Source organism: Onychostoma macrolepis, chromosome 04, assembly GCF_012432095.1.
Source record: "Onychostoma macrolepis isolate SWU-2019 chromosome 04, ASM1243209v1, whole genome shotgun sequence".
Classification (NCBI taxonomy): Eukaryota; Metazoa; Chordata; class Actinopteri; order Cypriniformes; family Cyprinidae; genus Onychostoma; species Onychostoma macrolepis.
The window spans coordinates 22320896-22348347 of NC_081158.1; the positions used below are offsets into that span (position 1 = coordinate 22320896).

Sequence of the window (27452 nt, forward strand, 5' to 3'; positions counted from 1 at the left end):
TCAAGGAAAATTTCTTTCCTCTTTGCCATTTGATAATAGACACCTTTTTAAGAACTGAGATATTTAAAAGTTCAAAAATCTATCTATGTTAACATTTATGTTCTCAAAACGTCAGCACAAAAAGTTATTTATACGTTGTTTATTACATGCCTTTTATGTCTAAAATGTTTTAGTTGTACACTCATCAAATATATATTTTTAATTTTACTACTCTCAGTAACATAATGTTCCTATTTAATATTGTTTGCAGTTTGTGTGTGTGTGTGTCTGTATATGTTCCTGTCTGTTTCACTGACTGTCTGTCGATCTGTTAGCAGTTAGCAACAAGTGAGCCTATACATATAATAAGATGCAAAATTTGCATTTTATGTTTATTGTTTTAATGTTTCCATTTTTTTACTTAAACCTACCTAAAGGCTGCTTAATAGGCTGACTATCATTATCAAAAAATGTCAACTTGTTTTCAGTGAACAGTGTCTTTATTTTCTGAGGCAATAATAGCAGTTATTTTTTAATTTTATTTTTTAACTAAACTGCATTTGAAGAGTTCAGATGCAAAAGCCTCTAAGTGCTGTCTGAAATTTTCTCAGGCTCCCATGCATATGTTCATTTTTTTCACTTTAATGGCAATAAAAAAAGAACCTATTCATTGCCATAAAAGTGAAATTACTGAACCTACACACATGAGCTTGAGAAAAATGCTAAATTTTGAAGAAAATTTCGAACGGCACTTGAAGGCTTTCATTTGTACTCCCATAAAATTGGAATTTAAAAAAATAAATATACCTTGAGAAATCCAAAATTGCATAAGAAGTCCACAAAAATGTTCCTCTGAAATGTATTGTTGTTGTTATCTATCTGTCTGTCTGTCTATCTATCTGATGGAACTTTCTTGTCGTTCAAATCCATGAGCTCGTGATGCCTCGCAGCGCGTATCTACTGTGCGGCGCGAGCTCCTTGTATGGAGCGACACGCGTGATGAAGATCGCTCGCAGATGGGTGGGGGGCGTGTGGAAACTGATCCGCCACAGCGCGCACAGTCTAAAACAGACTCTTAACGTACTGCCAAACCGGAGAGACACGGAAACGCCCCGCACCGGACTCCCCCTGCCAGTCTGCACATCTCTGGAGAAACATCTGAACTAATTCAACAGGGCAAATGCAGAAGTAGCTGGAGGGACCAAAAGCATCTGAGATTCATTTGTGGAAGTAACGGCGCTCATGGCGGCAGCTCGGCTGCTTTAGGAGGGTCACCTCAGTGGATTTTAGTGGGAGAAACTCGTCTGTTGGATGTCAGTCAGAAGAATAATGGATGCGCTCAGATTGTCCGCTGCTGTTCTTCTACTTCTGTCTTTATTCAGCTGTGGAAGCGCTATACAGTTCCCCGACTCCCATCTGTAAGTAGGCAGCACAAAACTTGCTATTATTGTTATGATTTCTGAGTTGTTGCACTTATTACTATCAACATTTTTTGTTGGCTATAATTTCAAAATACTTTTAAGTTTTTGTATTCCAAGAGCGGAAGCCACAAGTTGCGTCTTACTGGACACATTATTCGCTATTTTGGATACAGTTGTCGGTAGATACACAAGCGTCAGTCGGTCGTCTTTGGCGGCCGTTGCGTCGCGTCGCGTTGCGTTTCAGTGGCGGCGTGTTAAGTTAAAGGGATAGTTCAAAAAGACATTTAGGAGAATTTCTTTACTATGCAGTGACATTGAATAGTGACTGAACTGAAGATGTCAAGCCTCAAAATAGAACACAAAAATGACCAGAGATGGCAAAAGTACACACATCCTTCACTCAAGTAGAAGTACAGATACTCATGTTTAAAAATACTTTGGTAAAAGTAGAATTCTCACTCATCCAGGCCATCCCATACACCCATAACAAATTCTGAAACCACAAATAATTTTTTTTTTTTTGTATGGCCATCACATTTTAAAAAAGGTTTAAAACCTTAGGCTGGGGCCATGCAAAATAATTAAAGCTTCTCCATCGAACTGCATCTTCACTTCCATTTTCCTTTTCAGTCTCTTCATTTTCCATGATATCTCTCTATATGTTACTTTGTGTGTGTTTACTTTTTTCCACTAATTTTCTTGTACCTGTCAATTTTCCCATCAGCCATCTGCTGTTATGAACAGAACTGTATCCACCTTGTTGCAAAACAACCACCTCATTGTATTCTGTTTGCAATAACATAACTTTTTTTTTAGTTCAATTTAAAGTATCACATTATGACCATGTGTTGTTGTTCTATCTTATAATGACTTTAAATACTATATACTGTAGATTTAGCGAAACTATACTTTTAAATTGCCTAAATGTCAAAATTAGTACAATAATAATTACATCATGACAATATATTTAAAGGAAAATCCTAATACTGTACATGTTATTGCATTATCATGAGTCATATTTTTCTCTTACCAAAGTTAACCATGATTTATTACAGTAAAAGTATAGTAACCATGTTTTTTTTTTTTTTTTGGCAGATTGATTACAATGTTTTAATTTACAACCATAGTTTTACTACACATTTCATAGTTAGACTATAGTTAGTGTAGCAAAACCATGGTTTAACTATAACCATGGTTTTTGGTTTGAATTTTCATAAGGGTTGTGTTGTTATCTGCCCTAGCTCCCTCTCCTCTAAACGTATTAATGATGTTTTATAACATTTGTTTGCTAAATTACTACTGTAACTTTACAGTAGATAATAATGATGTCCTTTATCATACAGTATTTTGAGTGATGATAGTAATTTAGTTTAGTTTAGTTTACAGTAGGCTATTATTAATCATCTGGCTGCTACTGCTAAGAGTTGCTAGTTTAATTCTTAACTAAGTAAACAAACACGAAACTACAGCCTATTTACAGATGAATCTGACCTGCACTTGAAGTCATGAACAGGTCAGTAGTTTTGCCTCTCGGATCCACTCCATCCTTGAGTCTCTTGCATTGATTACTCTGATAGAAACTGATAGAAACCTTTTGGCGGAGACGCGAGCCGAATCGCGTTGCCAGTCAAGACTAACCGATTCATGATTTATTATAGATTTGTTATCCAATGGTGATCCACCAAAACTAAAGTAACGAGCCTGGTTTGAAAATGTGATAAGTCGAAAGTACAGATATTTGTGACCCTGGACCACAAAACCAGTCTAAAGTCGCTGGGTTATATTTTTAGCAATAGCCGAAAATACATTGTATGGGTCAAAATTATCCATTTTTATTTTATGCCAAAAATCATTAGGATATTAAGTAAAGATCATGTTCCATGAAGATATTTAGTGAATTTCCTACTGTAAATATATCAAAACTTAATTTTTGATCAGTATATCAGTATATTCATGCATAGCTAAGAACTTCATTTAGACAACTTTAAAGGTGATTTGGTCAGTATTTTGAATTTTTTGCACCCTCAGATTCCAGATTTTCGAATAGTTATATCTCGGCCAAATATTGTCCGATCCTAACAAACCATACATCAATGGAAAGCTTATTTATTCAGCTTTCAGATGATGTACAAATCTCAATTTCGAAAAATTGACAATTATGACTGGTTTTGTGGGCCAGGGTCACATTTGTGTAAAAATGTAAGGAGTTAAAAGTAGTCAGAAAAATAAATAGTGTAAAGTAAAGTAGTGATACCAGAAAAATCTAATTAAGTACAGTAACGAAGTATTTGTACTTCGTTACTTCCCATCTCTGAAAATGACCACAGATGTATCATAAAGGTAGTTTATATGACACGTTTACAACGTTTCTTGGAGATAAAATATAGGCAATATGTGATGAACAGGTGAAATTTAAGTTGCTTTTTCCTAAAATCTTGACCTATTTCTTTTTGGCATGTTCCGTCAGTGACATCCTATTTATGAATGAATGATTCATTTGAGTCAGACCTTTTAAATGAATCACGCTGATATCCCACCCCCATATAAAATGAAAGAATGAATGAATAAATAAATAAAGTATATGACTGTGGAATATATGTATATATAAAGGGGATATTATGCAGAAGAAAGTCATACAAGTTTAAAAAGACATGAGAGTAATGAAGTGATGCCAGAATTTGTGAGCTGTCCCTTTAAATCATTCATATTATTTTCATCATAAACTGTAAACTGTGTAATCTTTTAACAAATGAATTCACAACATGTTTTGTGGTTTTATAACACCAGCAAGGCTGCTAGTGCCAGACAAGTGGTCATCAAAACCTGATGTGCCACCTGTGTTCTGTGAGTTATTTTTAGTTGAGCAGAGCCTATCACGTGTCCATATTATTTCAAACTCAAGCATGTGAAACCTTAACTTTTTTACCATAGTCACCATAAGATTATGCATTAAAGCTTACCTTCAGATGCTCTACCTGTCCGCTCTCTTGCGAGTGTATCAGAGTTGTTCGTCCGTGCTCTCCATCCTATAGCCTCATTTGCTGGCATTAAACTACAGTTGTTGAGTTTTAGTGTGTTTTACAACATCTTCAAACTGATATAGTCTTTCTCTATGACAGATTGGACACAAGAACAGCTCAAGGCGTAGAAGCAATCATCTGTCAAACGCAAGCAATCAGATTCCACTCTTTGCTTGAGATTGTTTGGGGTTGAGACAGAATTTGGTAATATGTAAATCACAGTCTGATGTCCTTAGGCCTGTGTCTGATCTGTGTTGTGAGCTTGTACCTGATCTAACAAGTTAAAGTTGACATAGAATCAAAATCCAGTCTATTTACCTGCTCTTATTAGGAACGAGTTGTTGGTTTATGTTGTTCTAAATAGACAAAATCGTTATCTTCATAGTCTTTTGTCAAAATTGAATAACTTATTTTGTTTCTAAAATGACTTTCCTTTTTAGCTGACATCACAAATTCTGGTGCATTCTGGTATCAAACACCCATTTTTTTCAAGCAACAATCAAAACCCAACAGATAAACGGATGTTCCAACTTTCATTCCTTCTTGCTTATATCATATTTCACTGAGAAATGTCACATTACATAAGTAAAATGTTTTTTTTTTCTTTATTGTGGTCCCTCTTCCTTTCTTTCTTGTCATTCTGTGCCACTTTTCCTCCTGATCTGTGTGACTGCATCTTTGTGCCCAAACTCTAACCTCCTAATGCCAGAGCCTGTCTGCTTCATGCTCTGTGACTGCACTCTCCTCCCCAGTCTCCCCCATCCCTTCTTAGTGTCTTGTGGCTTTTGCTGTGCTGTGAGGCAAATGATTAATGTCCTCAGATCTGAGGCTGATGTCACCCGTTCCACCCCGAAAGCTTCTCGAGAGAAGCACAAAGCAGGTAGCACCTCTGTGCACTTTTGCCATTATTTAGATGTTATGAATTGTCATCTTTGCTTCTGTAATGGTTTGGGACCTGTCATCCTCCTCCTATTTAACTTTCATGGCTTTTATGTTAATAAACAAACTTTTAGCTGTGAACTTAAAAAAGTTTGCATGGCTTATTTTGAACTGAATTCATTTGCTTAATATTTTTATGCAAAAGAGTGCCATCATTTACACTACCATTCAAAAGTGTTAGTAAGATGCTTTAATGTTTCTGAAAGAAGTCTTTTATGCTCACTAAGGCTGAAATTATTTGATCCAAAATATTGTAAAAACAGGATTATAGTGAAATTTTATTACAATTGAAAATAACTGTTTTCTATTTTAATATATTTTCGAATGTAATTTATTCTTCTGATGGCAAAGCTGAACTTTCAACATCATTACTCCAGTCCTCAGTGTCACATTATGCTTTATAAATTATTCTAATATGCCGATTTGATGCTTAAGAAACATGACTAATTATCAAAGTAAATAAACACAAAAAAAATGTTGTGCTGCTTAACATTTTTTTCAGGATTCTTTAATGAGTAGAAAGTTTCAAATAACAAAAAATATAAATGTATTTACTGTAATTTTTGATCAAGATCATGCATAATTACTAAGTAAAAATAATTTCTGTAATAAAATAAAAAATAAATAAATCTTACTGCCACCAAACTTTTAAATACTGGAGAGCAAAGTACTTATTAAAACAAATTTTTACTAAAAGTGACACAAATGAACAATCACTGTTTAATTCAAACTGGCAAATGTCAAAATGCAACCAAACTTAATGCATGCAGGGGAAGAGGGTATTTTGGACTGTACAAAACCATTTTCCTTGTGCAAGCCTTTGAAAAAATTTAGTTGAAAAAAAATGAAACGTATCATAGTAGAATATTTTCAATGAGATGAATTACTTCTAAAAGTTCCTGAACATCTTTTTTTAAGCATTATGTATTAAAACCAAGAATAATTTCTTTTTACTGCCTTGACTGTCGATCAGGACATTGAGGTTGTTTCTCAGCACATGTGATGGATTCTTGATGTGATGGTTCCCAGTAATGTTTTTTCTTTGGATCTAGAGCCTCATGTTTCAGGTTTCTGGGCCTCTGGGATGACAGTACTGGATCGGTTAGCCTCTCTTCATCTTCGAATCACACTTCTACAACATTTGCCTCAGTGTCCTCGCCATGTTGCACTTTGACTACAAGCATAATCAAATTTCATGCTTAAGCAGTTCGATACATAGGCCTTTCCTGTTTCTAGCCTTATTCCTCCCTTCTCAGAGTGCAGAACTAGCATTATTTGCCCTTTGGAAATCAGCCGGCTCACAGTCTTTGTGGCGTGGGTTTAACTTTGAACTACGGCTCCAGAGTTTTAGATCTTTCCAGAAAGAAAGGTTTTGCTAGTACATTATGTGTTTGTGCTGTGCTTATGTGTTTAGAGGCAGTTTTTTGACACCTTAGTTCAGCATGAAGCCTTTTTGTAGGTATTTGCTGAGCCCTTTGAAAACAGCTGGGAGCTATTTTTGTCACTCAAACACTCAGGCAAAGTTAAAGCTCAGTCAGATTCAGGGTGAATGGCAGAGGACCAGAATGTCCCCATGTGTCTTTCCAATTAATATTCTTGTCCAAACTGCACAGGAGTTTATACTTTCTTTCCACACAAATACATTTATCTAGACATTCAATTGTTCTGTTCCATTCAGTTGATTTGTGTAAAGCTAATTATGAATGTCTAACTGTTTTTGGGAGAAAATTATATTTCTATTTATTTAATTATTACTTTTAAATATTATTTTAATTGTAGTTATTTATTTCTGTCAATATATATGAATTAAATATTTAAGAATGATTGATTTCATGATTTATGAATTTAATGAAGCTCTAAAATCACATTTATCTATCTATCTATCAATCAACCATGAATTTTGAATTTAATAAAGCTGGAATAGTGTGTAAACTCAAATTTGTTAAATGTATTTATTTTTTAATTTGCTTTCATTTTATATTTTATTTTATTATTTTGTCATGTTTTATTTAATTTTATTTTTCTAATTGAAAATTAGAAATCCCTCAGATGACTAACGGGAGTTTTAGACAGATTTAGACAGGTTTAGACAAATTTGTCCCCAGAGTACAGCTAAAGTAAACCCACACAGCAGCAGTCTTCCTGTTCCCATGCCCACATATAATATGTTCAGTCTAATTTTGTTTTTATGGTCATATGAGTGTCATAATTGTATGGTTTCAGACGTTTTTAGTAGTACCACAAAATGTTGATCTATCAAATAACGCTTGATGTTAATAACTGCACACGTAAAACAAATAGAAAAACTTAATGCTAATGGGTGAAAGTTCTTTGTTCAGTTCTGAGACATTGGGCCACGCTGAGGACTCCCAAACCCCTCCAAACCTTCCCCAAAAAGCTAACGGGGAACTTTGTGAATTGCTTGCAGCTGGCTGAATGCCAACCAAGCTCTGTAGAAGAAGCACATCTGCTCTCCACCCCTAATATTACTATGAATGTACAGCGCAGAACTCCACAGGTGACAGCACATATGCATTTACAGAGAGCTTGCTGCTGTTTCTGAGAGTGTATGAAAACTTGTCTGCGGGCTCATATCTCAGAATCCTTCCTCATGTGTGCTAAAGATACTTTAAATAACTGATCAGTCCGGCAGATCAGGCTATTTGTGAGAGCTTGTGGCTTTAAAAACAGGAATTAAGTCTATTGATTTCCTGCAGCTCATAAGTATTGCATTAGAATATTATTGTTTATTCTATATATACACAATTTTATTCAGCAAGGATGCATTGATCAAATATACATTGTTCCAAAAATTTCCATTTCAAACATATATGCTGTTATTTAAACATTCTATTTCCCACAAAAATCTTATGCATTTCTTGTAGGATCATGTAACACTGAAAACTAGAGTAATGCCAATACAGGAATACATTACATTTCAAAATATATTAAAATAGAAAACAATTACTTCAAATTGTAATGATATTTCATAATGTTGCTGTTTTTACAGCATTTGTATAAAAAAGCAGCCTTGGTGAGACCTATTTCAAAAACATTATATGTTATATATTATATTATATCATATGTTATATCATAGTAGAAGATTCAGCAGTGACTATTTATTTATTTAGGTTCTCAGTCTATGTCTGTATTAGAATTAGAGTTGTAATATAAGAAGTTATCAGTCACATGACATTTACGGCTCAGGTGATTGGCTCAAAAATGTTTTTTTGAACTGAGACCCAAAGATGACAGCATAAAGATCTTTTACTTCAGGGCCAAACAACTGCCATTGATTTTTTTTTTTTTTTTTTTGGATTAAGTGCCATTTGTATAACCGCAGTTTTACTTTAAATACTAATTTGGGGTTACCATATTTTAGCTATATTAACCATTGTTTTTTTTTATTTTAGTTGTAGCAAATTCATGGTTAATTTCCGTAAGTGAGGTAGACAGATTGATATCAATTTGACATTTTCCCCCACAAGGCTAATTTCACTGTTTATGACACTGACGCAGGAGAAGCTGTACAAAGTCCATAACGAACAGTGAAGGAGAGATGTGTGTGTGAATTTAGCAATTGGAGGGAAACAGTGGTCGGAGAGAAAACAAGTATATTTAAGATGAGAATAGCTCAAGGAATGAAAGTTGAAAGGGTAGCAAATTAAAAAGATTATCCGAAAAGCATGTTTTGGGCTGTCAGGTTGATATAATGTTATTGAATGAGGACTAAAAGTACATGTCAGTGTATGTTGCCATGGTTACTGTTTAGGGTTGAGGTTAAGTTTAGTTTAGGTTAGAATACGATATGTTAACTTGCATTGGTGAACTTGAGATACCCTGGGCTTAACATATATGTGCATCTTGACGTTTCAAAGACGTGTGCCGTAGTGAGACAGACAGATGTCCTGACCATGAGTGAAGGAAGGAGAAAAAGAGGGACAGAAAGGAGGAGAGATGTATTTGTGGAGACAGCCAAGCTTGCCAGAGGAGATTACTAATGTGTAAAGAAACCCTACACTCTCCTTGATGGACTCACTCACGCACATACACACACTCGGCCCGCTCTCGCAGGATGCACAAAGAGCATATTTAGATTTCGGTCTCACATTTTGCAATTCATTCTGACATAAATCAGTTTTAATCAGAAATTTCAATATCAGCACCTAAGGGAAGATCAGTCCCGGGGGAGAAAGATGCAAATTTTACAAGCTCAACAAGACAGGCATAGACAAAAATATTACATCCACAATATGTATATATATATATATGTATATATATATATATATATTATTGTAGTTTAATTCATTCCTTCCCCTTACCACAAAGACTGACCTTAAAGAGATAGTTTATTCAAAAATGTAAATTTTGACATTACTCACTCTGTGTTGTTTCAACCACAGAAGTCTTATGTTCTTCTTTGAAACACAAATGAAATTGTTTATAAAGCCAGAGAGATTTCTGTCTTCCCATGAAAATCAATTCCACCAAAATTTTTAAGATTCAAAAAGTTCATAAAGACATTATAAAAGTAATCCATATGAATTAAGCAGGTTTATCCAAGTTTTCTTAAGAGACACGATCATTTTATATGATTAACAGGTTTATTTTAGGCTTTTAGTCACATAGTGTTAACTTTGTCTTTATGAACTTTTTGAAGCTTTAAAGTTTTGGTGGAACAACTTCCAATCTCTCATGTTTTATTAATAATATCTTCATCTGTGTTTCAAAAATGATGATAGAATTAACATTTTTTGTTGAACTCTTTCTTTAAATATATAGTTCACCCAAAATTGATGTTTTGTCATCATATCATCACCCCAATTTTGTTCCTGAACCTATTTTCCAAAGAATGTCCAAGCTGCTCTTTGTCATGAATTGAAAGTTGAAGGTGAACTTTGACAGCTTAAATTTCCATCTAGTCATGACATACAGTATCAACAGAATCCCTTCAGAAGACTTGGAATATAGTGCATGGGTCATATGGACCACTTTAATGATACATTTATGCTGTTTTTCTTATTTTTTGGAGCTTTACTTCATATACAACAATTACAACGCGTGAAAACATTCAATGATGCTTATTAAGGAAATGCATTAAGAGTCGGGGGTGTAAACTTCTTGAACAGGATGATGATGTTGTTTATTTAATTTAAATGTCATATATTTTTTCATTTTGTACTGCCCTTCAGAATCTACAGTATATATAAAGTATTCATACCCCTTAATTATTTCTAGTTTTGTTGCCTTATGTTAAACTGCTTTAAATTAATTTTTTCCACATCAATCTACACTCCATACACCATAATAGTAAAGCAAAAAAGAAAAAAGAAAAGTTTTTAACATCTTTGCAAATTTATTATTAAAAAAAAAAAAAAAAACTTAAATGATTCCATTGCATAAGTATTCATACCCTTATCTGGGACAGTTGAAATTTAGCTCAGGAGCATTTATTGCTTGCAGATGTTACTACACTTCGAGTGAAACTAACCTGTGGCAAATTCAATTGAATGGGTATGATTTGGAAAGGCACACACATCTTAATAAAAGGTTTAACAGCTGATAATGCATATCAGAGCAAAGACCAAGCCCTGAGGTCAAAAGAACTGTCTGCAGAACTCAGAAACAGGTTTGCGTCAAACCACACTGGGGAAGAGTTCAGAAAAAAATTCTGCTTCATTGAAGGGTCACAGAAGCATATAGTCTCTGTTACTCTTAATGGAAAAAGTTTGAAACATCCAGGACTCTCCCTAAAGCTGGCCTCTTGGCCAAACTGAGCAATTGATGGAGAAGAGCTTTGCTTAGAGTGGTGACCAAGAAACTGATGATCACTTTAGTTGAGCTCCATGATCATATGTGGAGATAGGAGAAATCTACAGAAGGACAAACTTCACTGCAACACTCTACCGATCTGGGCTTTATGGCAGTGTGGCAAGACTCAATCCTCTCTTCAGTTAAGACACATGAAAACACACTTGGGAATTTAAAAACACCTAAAAGAACCCTTAGACTGTGAGAAACAATATTCTCTGGTCTGATGAACCTCAATTCCAAGCATCATGTTTGAAGGAACCACCTCTGCTCATCACCTGCAGAGTATCCATCCCAAAAATAAAGTGTGCTGGTAGCAGCCTCATGCTGTGGGGCTGTTTTTCAGAGGCAGGGACTGAGGGACACATCAGAGTAGAAGCTCAATGCACCAAAATATTGAAATAGCCTTAATGAAAACCCACCTCAGAGCATTCAGAACCTCAAACTGGGCAGAAGGTTCACCTTCCAACAGGACAATGAACCTAAACACACAGCAAAAGTGGCTTATAGACATCTCTGTGAATGTCCTTGAGTGGCGCAGCCACAGCCTGGGCTTGAACCCAATCAAATATTTCTGGAGAAACCTAAAAATGTGCATATGCCCCCATCCAACCTGACAGAGCTTGAGAGGAGAAGAGATGAGAAGAATGGCAGATAATTTCCAAATGCTGATGAGCAAAGCTTGTCACATCAAACAAAAAAGACTTGATATATAGTTAAGGGTATGAATACTTGTGCAATGTACTTATTTCAGTTTTTAATAAATTTATGAAGTTGTGGCAATTCTGTTTTTGTTTTGTCAATATGGTGAATGGAGTGTAGATCGATGTGGAATAAAAAGCAATTTAAAGCAGTTTAATATAAGGCATGAACATAAAACGTGAAAAAATGAAGGGGTATGAATACTTTCGAAGGCACTGTATATATACTCTGATCAACCTGTTCAAAAAGTGGGATGTGTTCAATAAAGACGTGAAAGATTATAATTGTTTTTGTGTTGTTAGCTTAAGTTTGCCAATACTTGTGACTTTGAAAATCAGAAGGCATTTTATGGCCAATGAATGTAGAAAACCAATGGATTCCAATGCTTTCACATTCTTTGTCTTGGCACTATATTTCTTTGTGTGCACGAAATGAGTGCCTGAAAGCACAGCTATGTGGGCTGGCTCCGTTTCAACAGTTTCTAATAATACAACAGTCTGTATTAGGAGAACATCCCTGGTCGTTCACAATGTCACTGTGACTTTGTCTGACTCCAGCCCCTCCCACCTTGGCACAGCGGGAACGAGAGCCGCGTAAGTCGTTCTGACGGTACTGTGCTGAATATAGCGGGCCAACAGAATTTGGGTTGCAGGTGGGTCACAGCGACAGCCCCATTGAACATTCTCCAGTGTTCTTTTATCTTGGGTGTCATCTCTGGTTAACAGAGCATGCAAATGCAGCACACTGTGTTACCTCAGTTAATGTGAGTTCCTAAGAACATGGTCTTATAATAGTCCTGCACAGATCAGTTGCTGGTAATGAATGAGTTAATATGAAATATTCATATGCAGCGTTAATTAAATTTTAGAAAATTGTGAAAATTCCAAATGATTTCCTTTATCATTGTCATTTTTCAGAGGGTTTACCTGACTCACTTTCTCTCTCTTTCACAAATTTCTCACATAGACACAGAGATAGAACATGATTTACAGCTCAGTATCTTCCTGAGTGTGATTGAATCAAACCTCTTCTGTTTAAGAATCTTTGCCACTGACAGGGACAAAAAGGAGGGAATACTCAAAGAATGAACTGCATCTGTTTTTAACATTGTTTAGTCGCACATGCATTCTGCATTATTTTAGTACTTGATTCATGAAAAAAAAAAAAAAAAAAAGCAGAATGCAATAGGTGGTTCCAAACTGGAGTTCTGCAATGTCCAGGAAATCCGATGGGATCTGTGGAAAAGTTCAGAAAAAAATTAATAAATACATTTTACGATTTTGATATTATGGTTTAATTAAACTCAGAAATCATGAGATTAATCACAGTTATTTTATATTTAATTTATGTCTATTGAAAGCCATAAATAAATAAATACATAAATATATGTAAAAATATGGCATTTGTTATTACCGTTTCACTAAATTCAGAAATCGTTAGATTAATCAGTTACTTTATATTTAATTTATCTATGAACAACCATAGTTTGATCAATAAATCAATAATAGACCAATTAAAATACAGTCATAGCCAAAAATATTGGCACCCTTGCAATTCTGTCAGAAAATGCAACACTTCTCTCAGAAAATTTTTACAATAATTGCAAATGTTTTGGTATTCACGTTGGTCGGCCACCTGGGTCCCTCCTGTCTCCTCCCTCCTTCGTCGCCTGCCTGGACTCTGTCTGCCCGCTCCCCCCTCCCCAGTGGAAGTATTACATAGTATCACGTGTTTTTGTTTGCACTGCAAAAACACAAAAAAACTGAGAAAAGTCAAACTTGATAAAATTTCACACCGAACTCAAATGGACTGGACAAAATTGGCACCTTGTCAAAATTGTAAGAAATAATTAATTTTCAAGCATGTGATGCTCCTGTAATTTGTATTTAGACACACCTGTGGCAAGTAACAGGTGTGCACAATGTAGTAATCACACTTGCAACCAGTTAAAATTGAGAAAAGTTGACTCAACCTTTGTGCTGTGTGTCACACTGAGCATGGAGAAAAGAAAGAAGTGTAAAGAGTTGTCTGTGGATTTGAGAGAAAAAATTGTGGAAAAACATGGACAATCTCAAGGCTACAAGTCCATCTCCAGAGATCTTAATGTTCCTGTGTCCACTGTGTGCAATATAATCAAGAGGTTTACAGCCCATGGCACTGTAGCTAACCTCCCTGGACGAGGACGGAAGAGCAAAATTAATGAAAAATTACAACGAAGGATTGTTCGAATGGTGGGTAAAGAACCCCGATTAACTTCAAAACAAATTCAAGCTGATCTGCAGACACAGGGTACAACAGTGTCAGCTTGCACTATCCATCGCCATCTGAATGAAAAGGGACGCTATGGTAGGAGACCCAGGAGGACACCACTGCTGATACAAAGGCATAAAGCAAGATTGGAGTTTACCAAAACTTATGTGACAAAACCACAATCCTTCTGGGAGAACGTACTGTGGACAGATGAGACAAAAGTAGAGCTTTTCGGTAAAGGACATCATGGCACTGTTTACAGAAAAAGAAATGAGGCCTTCAAAGAAAAGAACACAGTCCCTACAGTCAAACATGGCGGAGGTTCAAAGATGTTTTGGGGTTGCTTTGCTGCTTCTGGCACGGGATGCCTTGACTGTGTGAACGGTATCATGAAATCTGATGATTACCAAAGAATTTTGGGGCGCAACGTAGTGGCCAGTGTCAGAAAGCTGCATCTCCACCAGAGGTCATGGGTCTTCCAGCAGGACAATGACCCGAAACTCACTTCAAAAAGCACTCAGAAATGGTTACAAAGCACTGGAGAGATCTGAAATAGCCAGCAATGAGTCCAGATCTGAATCCCATAGAGCACCTGTGGAGAGATCTCAAAACAGCAGTTGGGAGAAGGCATCCTTCAAATCTGAATGACCTGGAGCAGTTTGCAAAAGATGAGTGGTCCAAAATTCCAGTAGAGGTGTAAGAAACTCATTCATGGTTACAGGAAGCAATTGATTTCAGTTATTTTTTCCAAAGGGGGTGCTACCAAATATTAAGTTAAGGGTGCCAATAATTTTGTCCAGTGCATTTTTTGGGTTCCGTGTGGAATTGTATCAGATTTGACTTTTCTTCTCTGTTTTTTTGTTTTGTTCCAATGCAAACAAACAAAATAAATGAGTACCAAAACATTTGCAACTGCAACAATTTTCTGAGAGAAGGGTTGCATTTTCTGACAGAATTGCAAGGGTGCCGATATTTTTGGCCATGACTGTATATCAGTAATAATTAAATAAATTTGGTATTACCGTTTCATTAAATTCCGAAATCATGATATTAATCACAAATTTTAATTAATTTATATTGAGTAATTTTGTTAAATAGACAACTAATCAGCTAATAGATAAATTCAAATAAATTACATTTGTTAAAATGTACTGAATTTGATATTACTGTTTTAATAAATAAATTCAGAAATCGTTAGATTCACAATTATTTAATTTATTAACAGCCCTAGTTTTATTTTTCTCTTCAGGTTAGCTTAATATTTTCAGGATAATATTTTACTTTTTTTTTATTTTTTTAATTCTTTCTCAGTATAGATCCTAATAATGTATTTTTATACATAGTAAAATATATCTAAAAAGAACTCAACTTGACAGAAAAGCATACGGTGTCAATTGATAATTGTCCTCTACGCATTCTCGCCAAACAACAGAGTACTATGTAGTCATCCTTTTTGTTTTTTCCATTTACAAATTTCACCCTCAGAAAGAGCAAGATAGATGCTGACAGACAGGAGAGTGAGAATGCCAGAAATGGAGCCGAGAAAGCGCTAAACAGATGAAGTGAGAGAGAAACAGCAGAGGGATGTGGCTTGTTTATTTCTGCTTTCTTGTGTCAGATTTTCTACTAGATTTTCCCCAGTGACATAATTAAATCCCACCCTATTCTTCTGTGCTGTACTTATATTCTGCCGGTATTTATTAGACGTTTAAATGACATCTGATTGAAGAGGTTTGACAAAGCAGCAGAGGTTGAAGCAGGTCAAACAAAGGTCATTTATACAGTACTTATGGCCTGATGAAAACTATGGACTTTTTTGGAAAACTATGCAGTGCATATGTTGCATGCTCCATTTTTGCATCCTGGCTGTCTGAGAGGTGGAATAGCACAGTTTCAGCTCTGAAGGCTTAAAGCTGAACTGCAGTTGTGTGAATTGAGCTCAGTTTTAGTCACTGACATTCTGTACACACCTGTTGCTTATTGTCAGCTGTGTTTCTGGTGTTTTCAACAGAATCCCAGGAGCATCTGTTTGTAGGTGTGAAGACTGTATAGAAACGTGTTTGTTTGGTATGGAACATTTTGACACCTGTAGATCCCCACAGCAATATAGAGTCACAGGTTTGCATTGTAGCAGAGGTGAATATTCACATATCTGCATTAATAACCTCAACAGCGAATCAAAGTGAAAATACCCCCCAAGAGTAGAACTTGTATGTTTAAAATGCTGAGTATTGTTATATAAAAATTTTATATAGTAAAAATTATTGTATTAATTAAATAAGCTACAAAAACAAATTAACATAACATATCTTCGGAACACAAATTAACATTTTTAACCCTGCATAGATAGCAATGCAACTACCGCAGTCAAGGCCCAGAAAGGTAGTAAGGGCATTGTTAAAATAGTCCATTTGACTTCAGTGGTTCAACCTTGATTTTATGAAGCTACAATAATATTTTTGTGTGCAAAGAATGACTATTTTAACATTGTCATTACTAGATTTCTGAGCTTGAGCTGAGTTGCGTTGCTGTCTGTGCAGGATCAAAAATATCTTAATTTGTGTTCCGATGATGAACAAAGGTCCTACATGTTTGGAACGACATGAGGGTGAGTAACGAAAGAATTTTCATTTTTGGTTGAACTATCCCTTTAAGAAATCATTTTTATTTTACGATACTTTTTCAGTCGCTAATCGAGTTAAGTGTCATTGTATAGTTCATGAATTAAATTAACTATTAAATGTCAATTTATTTCTTAATTTGAAAAGCAGTTTATTTATTGGCACATTTAACTACATACATGACCAATACATGGTAAACAATATGGAAACAAAGTATATGTATATAAATATGTACATATATAAATATTCATAACAAATGATGACTCTGAAGAAGAAATATGAATAAAAATTTGAATTTATCTCCCCAAATTCAGTCATCATTTAGGCTACTCACTCACTCCAATTCATAAGAATTAATTTATTTTCTTCTCCTGCTAATGTCACGGTCCGCTACTGTGAAGAACGAGGAGACGTGGAATGAATTACAAATAACAGTCTTCAATCCAGGAAACTCACACATAGCACACAGGGATGACGATAGACACCAGACAAAGAAACAGGGAACTGAACACTCTTTAAATACACAGACAATTAGGGACTAGGCATGGGCCGGTATGAGATTCTGACGGTATGATAACCTTAGATAAAAAATATCACGGTTTCACGGTATCACGGTATTGCGATTATAGCTCTATAATATGTTATTTTTAAATGTCTGGGTAAAAAACAACAACGTTTTTTCCACTGAACACAATACATTTTATTCTTAAGAAACATATAGAACATTTTGGAATGGTAAACATGTCAGGCTAAATAATTTATATAAATAATTGAATTCTTGTTAATTAAATTACGTGCAGTCACTTATGTGAGCCTAAACCTGCAGCTCAACAATAATCAGAACATAAATAAATTATTTTCTGCAAAAAAATAAATAAAATAAAAAAATAAAAAATAAAAATCCTTCTAAATGAAAAAAAATTGACAATGCAGTCACTTAACCTAAAGCTATAGCTCAATAATCAAAAACATAAATCAAAACAATTTCTGTAAAAAATGAAAAAATGCAGTCATTAAACCTGCAGCTCAACAAGGTTTTTGGAGATATGCTCACTTTCTACACATTCATCTTTCAGTCCAAGTTATGAGCGGTGAGGTACAAAGATGTATGCACATACACGTAAGGAGAGCGCGCGATTGTGTGTCTCACACACACACACACACACACACAGACACACGGTCTCTCTAGTCCGTATAACACTCAAACAGTGGCAAAGACACCTGAGCCAGCAGTTTGTTTCTTTTATAAATGACGTGATTTTGAACAGATGTAAACAATGGCAGGAGGCTTAAAATTATAGACGTGATACCAGCTAAATTTATTGTACCAAATCGCAGAAACGTAGTACTTTAGTCTGCTATTCCCCACTCTGTGAAGTAACGTGAGGGAGGAAACTAGTTGACGTTAGCTAGTTAATTAGGTATGTTATCTGCCTCGGTAGCAAGCAAAATAGTATTTATTTCAACACTGAAACAACCGGCGAATGGGTCTCTGTCTTGATTGAGGGTGAAAGAGGGAGAAATGAAGACGACACAGATATATCGTTTGTGTACGACCTGGAAGTATTTATTTAGCGATCGGCGCCAAAACGGCATCTGTACGGAACATCGTTGTGTACGGAACATGATTGGTCTACGTTACCCGAGAAATTCCCATACGGCAGACTTCGCCTTTTTCGACGGGGGGAAAAGTTCCAGGGATTCACCTCATTCGGCCATCATCCTACACACAGGTGACTCACTGACCGCTGTCCGGAGGAGGAGGGGTCATGTGTCTCGTTACGCTCTTCACTGCTCACAACTGAGGGAGTCCTGCACTTTCCGTCTTTGACGACACGTAAAAAAACTGTGCATACCGCAGGAACGGTATAACGGGAAATTTTAGTGGTTTTGAAACCGTTAATTTTCCAAACCGTGGTATACCTTGAAACCGGTTATCGTCCCATGCCTATTAGGGACTAACCACTAGACACACCTGGATTCAATGCACAATCAACAAGAGGGAGACAGAAACTAGGTCACGGAGCACATAGGGAGCAAAACCACAACAAAAACAGTCCAGGGGCATGACAGCTGAACACAAAAGAAGACATTTTGAAGAGTGTGGGTAACCAAACAGTTGACTTTCAAAAAGGTTGATTTTCCGAAATATTTTTCCAGCAGTTGTTTGGTTACTGTGATTAGATACCACCTTTGCGATAAGTTTGCGAAATTTCATCCTTAGCTATTTCATGCTAGAAATTCCATGGTCAACTGTAAGTATTATAACTGGAAAGTAGAAGCGTTTAGGAACAGCAGACCATGTAAAGTCACAGAGCGGGATCATCAAAGCATATGGTGCGCAGAAGTCGCCAACGCTATAGTTGATACGCGATAGTTGAAGATTTCCAAACTTCCACTGGCATTATCAGCACAAAACTTCCTGCTTTGTGAAATGGATTTCCATGACCGTGCAGCTTCATGCTAGCCTCATATCGCCACAATGCCAAGCACCGGATAGAGAGATGTAAAGCATGCTGCCTCTGTTTGGCAGTTTGACGGGCGAGTCTGGGTTTGGCAGATGCCAGGAGAATGTTACCCGTCTGACTGAATTGTGCCAACTGTAAAGTTTATTGAGCGAAGAATAATAACATGGGGTTGTTTCTCAAGGTTGGGCAGGGCCCCTTACTTCCAGTGAAAGGAAATCCTAACGCATCAACCTACCAAGACTTTTTGGACAATGCTATGCTTCTAATTTGTGGGAACAGTGGGAAATTCCAGCATGACCAACTCTGTATTAATGTCTGTGTATTTAGAATGTATTGTATTTAGAATGCCATTAAAGTCCCTTTTGGTGAAAGCCCATTGGTTTGTTAGCTATTGTTCCCAAAGTGCATTTTACTGTGATCGTCTTTTGTCACTAAATGTCCATGTATTTTTGTCCAACCTGATGGTGATTATTCTGTACTTGAACCAGCAGCACCTGTTGATCTGTGACCTTAATTTGGGGAGACCTTTGATGATTGAGGAGACCATTAAGAGGCCATTTGGCTCATATTTTAACAACTCACATGGTTCCAGACAGCTGGTCATGCAGTGACATTGTAGCGTAAAATGGAGCATGTTCGTTTCCTGTTTTTGCTTAACTATTTTTACAGACTCTAAATTGGTTCACAGTTTACAGTTGCAACATTCTGTAAAGGTCAGAATTATTAAAACTATTTTTACAATGAGTTGTTACCATTTAGTGCTCTAATATAAAATTATTGTCATAAAAAGCCATATATTTCCAAAGTATTGGAGACATGTAGGTCTAATGTGGCTCTGAACATAGAAACAGCACTCACTTCCTCAGGGAGTATAGTTAAAATAGAGAAAGAGGGCAAGAGAGAGAGCTTGTGTTTTGTGTGGTACAGTCTAAACCTTATATGTTAGCAGTTCCAGCCACTTTATTTCTCTCATCCATTATATATATAATGATTTTATGTATGTATACCATTCAAAAGTTTGAAATTTGAATACTTTAGAATTTTTTATTCATCAAAGAAAAAAAATATTAAGCAGCATACTGGCTTTAAGATTGATAATAATTAGAAATGTTTCTTAATCAGCATATTAGTGCGGGCCAGTTGGGAAAGGTTTGCACAGTTATTTTCACTTTCTCTTTCCTCTCTTTCCGCAGAGTTCACAGAAACTGATTGTTTCAAATTGTTTCCTGATGTAATTCATGAATATATATTGTACTGATTGTGAGTATGCAATTTTACAAGGAAATTAAGTCTGAAGTCTTGAACGAGTCAAAGCGTTTCTTAAACTATTTACAGTACGTAATGTTTTACAGCTCGCTGGGTCGCCCCTGCCCCCAGCTTCCCTTTCCAGAGGAGGGGGAGGGACCGAACGGGATCTTATCTCAATTTTCCATTCACTGCTCCAAGTTTCCGTCCCTCTTTTTTTTTCACCACATCCATTTTCCCCCAAGCTGTATAGCGCTATACTTAGCATGTATGTGCTCTGTTTTTATGGCTACTGTGGTGGTTATGATCATACTGCTGTTGTAATCTCATGAAGAGAGTTTCAATCGAATTTCATCAGCTAAACTAAAAGGGGCTGGTAGCCTTTTCCCGTCTTCATACGCTGTTGAATGAGCTACATTCTGGCACTCGTGATCCATAACAATGATTAGTTTCGATGATTCATCTCAAGGGATTAGAGAGAGGAATTGATTTGGCATAAGGCTTGTTTGGGTTTGAGCTTTTCTTTTTTGTGCACAGATTATTATTATTATTATTTTTTCTCTGGACAGAAGAACATTTAGCTGCTGTTACAGATGCAGATACGGATAATTATATAGCTGAAAATTATTGTATTTCTGTTTTTATTTATCATGTATTATTTGTTATTCAAACTTTAAAATGCATATATAATTAATCATTTAATTGATATATTTATTTCACCCTCAGCTGAACCTGTAATAAGAGCTATCAGCAAAACAGATCTGGCCAGCATATTTGCATTCTGGAGAAAGTCAGAGGTTTCTATGAACGCAATGGCCAGTCAGAGGTGTTAGTCAGTGTTAGTCAGAATCCACTGACCATTCAGAACACCAAAGTTTTTGTTCAAAGCTTAGTTTTCATTTTAATAATGTGTTGACACGATATAAGAGATTAATTGTGTAGTGTAGAGTGCTTGATTATAATGGAGCTGTGTGAGAAACTTTATCTCTAGATGACACAGGCTGATAGGTCTGCTAGTAGTCACATTATTAACTACACAGCACAGCTGATTGGTTTCCGTCACATGAACAGCCAATGAGCTTGCTGCTTAACATTCAAATACTTGACCAGTGTTCACTGTAGCAGTTTGCAGCACGTTTTCAGAAACCCTCTACCTTCCCCAGCTCCACCTGTATACACTGTAAAAAAAAAAAGTTGAGCCAACTTAAAATTTTAAGGCAACAAACTTCAGCAGATGAGTTTTCTCAACTTGTTGTTTTAAGTTTATACAACAAAAAATTGAGAATCTCCCACAAAAACAAGTTGAGCAAACTCAAAAATCTGCTGAAGCTGGTAAAAAATGTTTTTTTAAGTTCGCTCAACTTTTTTTTTTTTTACAGTGTAGATCTGCTATATTATATGTGTTGCAGTGGTATACAGTACATTACATGCTCACAACAGCATGTCTGTGGAGTGGATGCATTGGAAGTTTTTCGCAGCTGCAGCAGCGTGGCAGATCTATTCCGCCAAGACCAAATACATTAACATTGTCATGTATATTACCATGCTAATCTTTCTAAGAGTTGTCATGACAGAACTAAAATGAGTGACAGATTTATTTATTTTTTATTATAAATGGAGTGCTCTTTGCGCTTTTTCTAGGTTATATGTAATCCATTCAGAATTTGAATTTAACTCTCGGAATTGCAATGGTTGACATAGTCATAATAATTGCAGTGATTGACATAGTGATAGCAATAGGCGGGACCAATGTAAAAATAGTGGGCATGACCGAAAGGTTAATCTTGATTAATAAAAAAGTTAATCAAAAGGTTTAACATTAACTTATAGCTTACAGTGACTCAACATTCGTAGTTGTTGTTCAGGAAACCTACATTTAATGGTAATCCACTTACTTCAGAAAGGCTGTGAAGCACACTGGATAACAAGCACCACGCCATCATATTCTCTTATTCTCCTGACATTCCAAAATCTAATCTCCAGATCTAATCACCAAACTGGCACCAGATTCACTTCAAGAATGAAAAAAAAATGGGCATTGATGAGTTTTGCTGTAAAAGCAACACAATCTGAAAGTATATTATCTCTTTATATGGAACATAGACTTTATTCAGTCCACAAAAAGACTCTTCCAGCCTAGGGTGAAGTCATTATATACGTTAAAAATGATGTGAAACAAATATAATGTATTTAAATGGAAAACTGCAGTACCGCCGCACGACAAAACAAATACTTCTTTCTCAAGAGAAGTCAAATGAAGTGTCAGTCATCGAACTGCCAGTAGCGAATGAAATGTTGGGGTGGCACTCGGGGTGGCCAATCAGATGTCAAATGCTCCACCTCTGCATAAATTCTCTCTGTAGATTATATATTATATTTATGTTAATATTTATTATTCATGTAAAACTTATATCAAGCATTTACTCATGAGCCTATAGATGGTACTTTTTTTTTTGGAGATAACAAGAAGCACACATTCAGTAACATGTGAGTGGTGGTCTATATTAAGTTTACCTGCATGTAAGTTTAAGAGTGTGTGAGTGACACATATCTATGCAGTGCAATTGTTTGATACATTCATATGGCATCAATATGTTCATACCAGTCTTGCCTTAAGCTGAGGCCTCTGGTGGTTGGCCCTCATGGCTAAATATACTGCCTTTCCTCACGTGGTTCTTCTTCTCAGATTACACTGCTTTTTTTGTTTTGTTTTTTAAGAAAATGTTCCCACTAGAACTAGCCAAATTCATCACCCTCCAGCAAGAGGGAATTTTCAGCAGCCCTTGTTTTGTGTCTGCGGTGGTTTGTGTTTTATGCTGCGGGACATCTTGCATACATTCAACGTGCTCTGCAGCTGTGGCTTTGAGTCACACTGATAAGATTCATAGTGGTGGTGACAGGATAAGGACCTCGGTACGGATTCACTTACATGACACCCATATCCCACCCTTTACACCTCTCTCTCTCCCTCTGCCCCACACTCGTTCTGCTGTGCTTTAACGGGCTGCTATAGTGCCCTTAGAAGGAGGCGCAATGCATGTTGTCTGCTCAACAGTTTTAGATTTATGTTGAGTATTTAAAACAGCATGTGGCTGGTCAGCAGTGCTGGGCTAATCTGAGACTGCAGGGCAGGGTTAAAAAATGTATAATCATTGGTTTTATATGTATCCCCGTTCATGTCATAACAAATTAAGAATAACATCCTTTAATGATGTTGTTGGTCAGCCTAAATTTAAAGTTTTGTCATTTACTCACCATCATGATATTCCAAATCCATATAGCGTGCCACATAAGCCATATAATCTAAATAAAATGCTACAAAACTGACAAAAAGCACCTTTAATATGACTTGTGTGCTCTAATAACAGGATTTCTGCACGTCATTAAAAAGTCTTAATTAGTACTTCCACAAAAGGTCTTAAATCAGAACAGGTCTTAAATTCATAAAGTCATGGCATTAAATGTTGGATGCACTGCATAAATGAATATTTTCCTCATTATTTTTTGTCTTGTTTTCCAATACAAATAACATTAAATCAAGCGACAGTTGTTTGCAAAATGAAGATATAAAGTCTTGTTTGCTGAGACATTTAACAAAATTAATTGAGATTATGTGGGGAATGAAAGCTTGTTTTCTCTTTGACTTCAGTAGATTTTTCTGAGCCCATTGGCAGATATTTGTTCTTTTTTGAATCACAATCTCCATTAAACTCCTTCATTTTGATCAGCTTCACAGAAAACAATGACTCACGTCATTTTGCTTCTAAAGTAAATGTATCTTAATTTAAGATTTAGACATTTGCGCTGGACAACAAGACAAAAATGCTGATGAACAACATCAATTTTTGCAGTGTGATCAGAAGGTACAGTAAAAGCTATAAATTAAGATGACAGATTTTTAGCGATTATAAAAGGAGCACTCTTTGCATGCTTTCTAGGCTATATATAATCCATTCAGAATTTGAATAAAAGTTGAGTTTTTCATGATTCTAAGAGGACCAGCAGCAACATGGTGCAAAGCCATCCACATATAAATATGCAATTCACTCTCAAAATTGCAATTATTGACATTGTGATAACATGTCAGGAGTAGACTATATTTTTCTTTTGCACTTGAACCCATAAATACACACAAAATTATGTGTGTGTGTATTAAGTGAAATAAATGTAAACAGAAAGAAATTGGATGTGCATTATTGTATTGGATCCATGCATCCAGTCTTAAAGTAACAGCAGCCTATAAATACCTGCTGCTGTCTGTGCCATTTATGTTAACAAAACAACAAAACAAAGCTTAAAAAATAATTATAGTGTTATTATACAGTTAATTGTTACATTTCTATACCTGAATGCTACTATTTTATTTGTACCTTTGTTCTATTGTATGTATGTTTGTAATTTGTGCATTTGTTCTTTATTTCATTACTGACTGTTCACTTAGTAGGCTAGAGGTTGTTGCTCTAGTATCAAAGAAGTACTTCAAGTGTTCTTTAAGATGAGTGAGATCAGTAATTAATAACTAAATCTGATTGGTTCTTTGTGTTTACAGAACCCGGAAATGGGCGATGCAGATGCAGGAGGAGCTAGTGCAGTTGATTGACGCTGAGACCGGCATACAAGAGCTCCAAAAAGTAAGACCACACATTTGTTTTTAAGCACGCTAAGCAAATTTTATGCAGCTATGAATATTTTATATATTGCCACAAAATCAAATACAAATGTGAGTCACATTAGCTTGATAATTAGTATATATCCCAGCTATAGAGTGCTACAGCGGCTTTAGTTCCGGAAGTATGTTGAAATCCAGAAGTAAGTCCATAAATGAATTTATAACTACTGTAAAGAGTGTTGTGATGGAGACATGTTCTTGTTTTTCTTGAGAGTTTTCATTGTGTTTTATATATATATATTTTTTTTTTAATATTTTTGCATTTCTTTTATTGTGAAAATGTAATTTTTGTGTTTGTCATGTATGCATTTGTTGTGATTTGGCTGCTACCTTGGCCAGGTCTCTCTTGTAAAAGAGATTTTGAATCTCAATGGGACCTCCTGGTTAAATAAAGGTATAAAATAAAATTTAAAATAAATAAGTTGATTAACAAAATTGGAGCTTATAGTAGATCCTATCTCAGTTTTAGAAGTTGTCCTTAAAAATCTATTTCCCTGTGCATAAAATGAATGGGACTTGCTAGTGCAGTAGTTCTAGAGTTCTCTTTTCATGGATGAAGGAAAGTCGTGACATGAAGGTGAATAAATGATTACAGAATTTTCATTTTGGGTGAACTGGTACAACTTCAAAAGAAGCAAAACTGCATCAGTATCTCTGTCACCCAGTTTCAACAAAATCTTGTGCTGTACTTCATGCGGTTTGCCATTCTGAAAGCCTTTGTGTCCAAGGCCAAAGGCTGTGCGAGAAAGTCAAATAATTTCATCATCCCACAAAGCCTGCTGCCAGCTGTTAAGCTTGGTGGCGATCTTTAATGGTACATGTGGTCACCTTATGGGGGTCATGAAGTCCAGTGTTTTCTCTGAACCTAAGATTGTTCTGTTATTTATTTTTTTTACAGGACCAGGTGCACACAGTGATATAGTCACAATCTTTTATGGTGTATTTTAATGCCTCATTCACACTACTAAATAAATTAACAAGTGAAAATCACAAATGATCAGATCCTCAAACCTATACGGGATGTTTTATTAGGTGCAGCACAAAGTATATCCCTCCAACTTTTTTAATTTATGGACTTTTTGTATATTGATGGAAACAGTTAGAAGAAAGACAGAAAGTGATAATTGGTATTTTGGCCTTGATGTTAACATAACATTATATTTATTATATTATGTTTTTTTATTTGTTATTCTATTCCAGTCTTCTCAGCATATCGCCACAATCCTAAATAACTGCCTGTTTGGTTTAGCAATGTCTGAAACCTATACATTCTTACCAGCTTTACTGTTGTTAAATAGTTGTGTTTTGGGTAAATTACAGTACCTAGTAAAAGTTTGGATAGTTGTAATTAATCATTTGGATATTTATTTATTTATGCATTGCTTATCTGCCACAACCATTTTTACATTTGACTAACTCTGCAGGTACATTTTTAATAAATGCTATGCTGTCTTTCGAGGGGCTTAAACCCCTCTCTGTATCTTTTTCTCTCAGATTTTCCTGCAGTTTCGGAACCACTATAATGTGAAACAAAACAACGCTACACAGCTGGTGGCAAAAGCTGCACGTGAAATCGAGAAACTTCTTGCCAATCGTTCCAAAGCTCTAGAGGTAAGTAATGAGCATTATTACACATTATTATCTCATAATCCAAAACACACAGCACCTTTAAGGTGTTTTTGTGATATTTACACAGTGCAACTGAATATAAATTTTGGGTTATGCCATGCAAAGCAATGAAATTTGCTTTATATTCATGCATATTTCCTGTTGAGGTGTATTCCATGTGTCTCAGAATAGCATACTTAAATACTGCTTTTGTTATTTCATCTGTATGCATAAAATACCCAGATGATCTACTACAAAAATGGGCATTGTACAACCAAAACATGCTACATGGAATACTGTATCCCATAGTGCTGTGTGACATGTAATAAATTACTACATCAAAAAATAGTATATAGTGTAGTAGATACAATGTAGTATGCACTAAGCTAGTGTTCCAAACATACTCATTGTTTTTCTCTGCTCCGTTCAAACCCTTCAAATATTTTATATTGTTAGTAAATTAGATCTTGCAGAAAGATCCAGCTTGGATCGACCTGCATTGATCTAGCTCTGATAAAACCGGGTCCAGAATGTTGGCAGGGCTGCTTGAAGCTGAAAGTTAATTAGTTTGTCGATACACTCTGTCCTTTTGATTTTCTTTCTTGATAAACTGTACGCTGTGTGCCCTAAAAGATATGTTTCAAAAGCATTTTCCAGTAATGTATGAATAGAAATCATTATATATCATTATACAGGCTCATTTTCCAAGATAATGGAGA

The 27452-nt window shown here is 35.7% G+C and overlaps 1 protein-coding gene across 1 annotated transcript in view; it reads left to right on the forward strand.

Moving 5' to 3' along the window:
* Positions 1-1020: 1020 nt before the first annotated feature.
* The window catches only part of cacna2d1a (calcium channel, voltage-dependent, alpha 2/delta subunit 1a), an 88117-nt gene continuing 61685 nt past the window's right edge, over positions 1021-27452 (forward strand). The window contains exons 1-3 of the mRNA XM_058772487.1: positions 1021-1397; positions 25006-25087; positions 26620-26736. Of these exons, the coding sequence (XP_058628470.1) occupies positions 1291-1397; positions 25006-25087; positions 26620-26736 (306 nt within the window). The 5' untranslated portion in view covers positions 1021-1290. The remainder of the gene's footprint in view (positions 1398-25005; positions 25088-26619; positions 26737-27452) is intronic.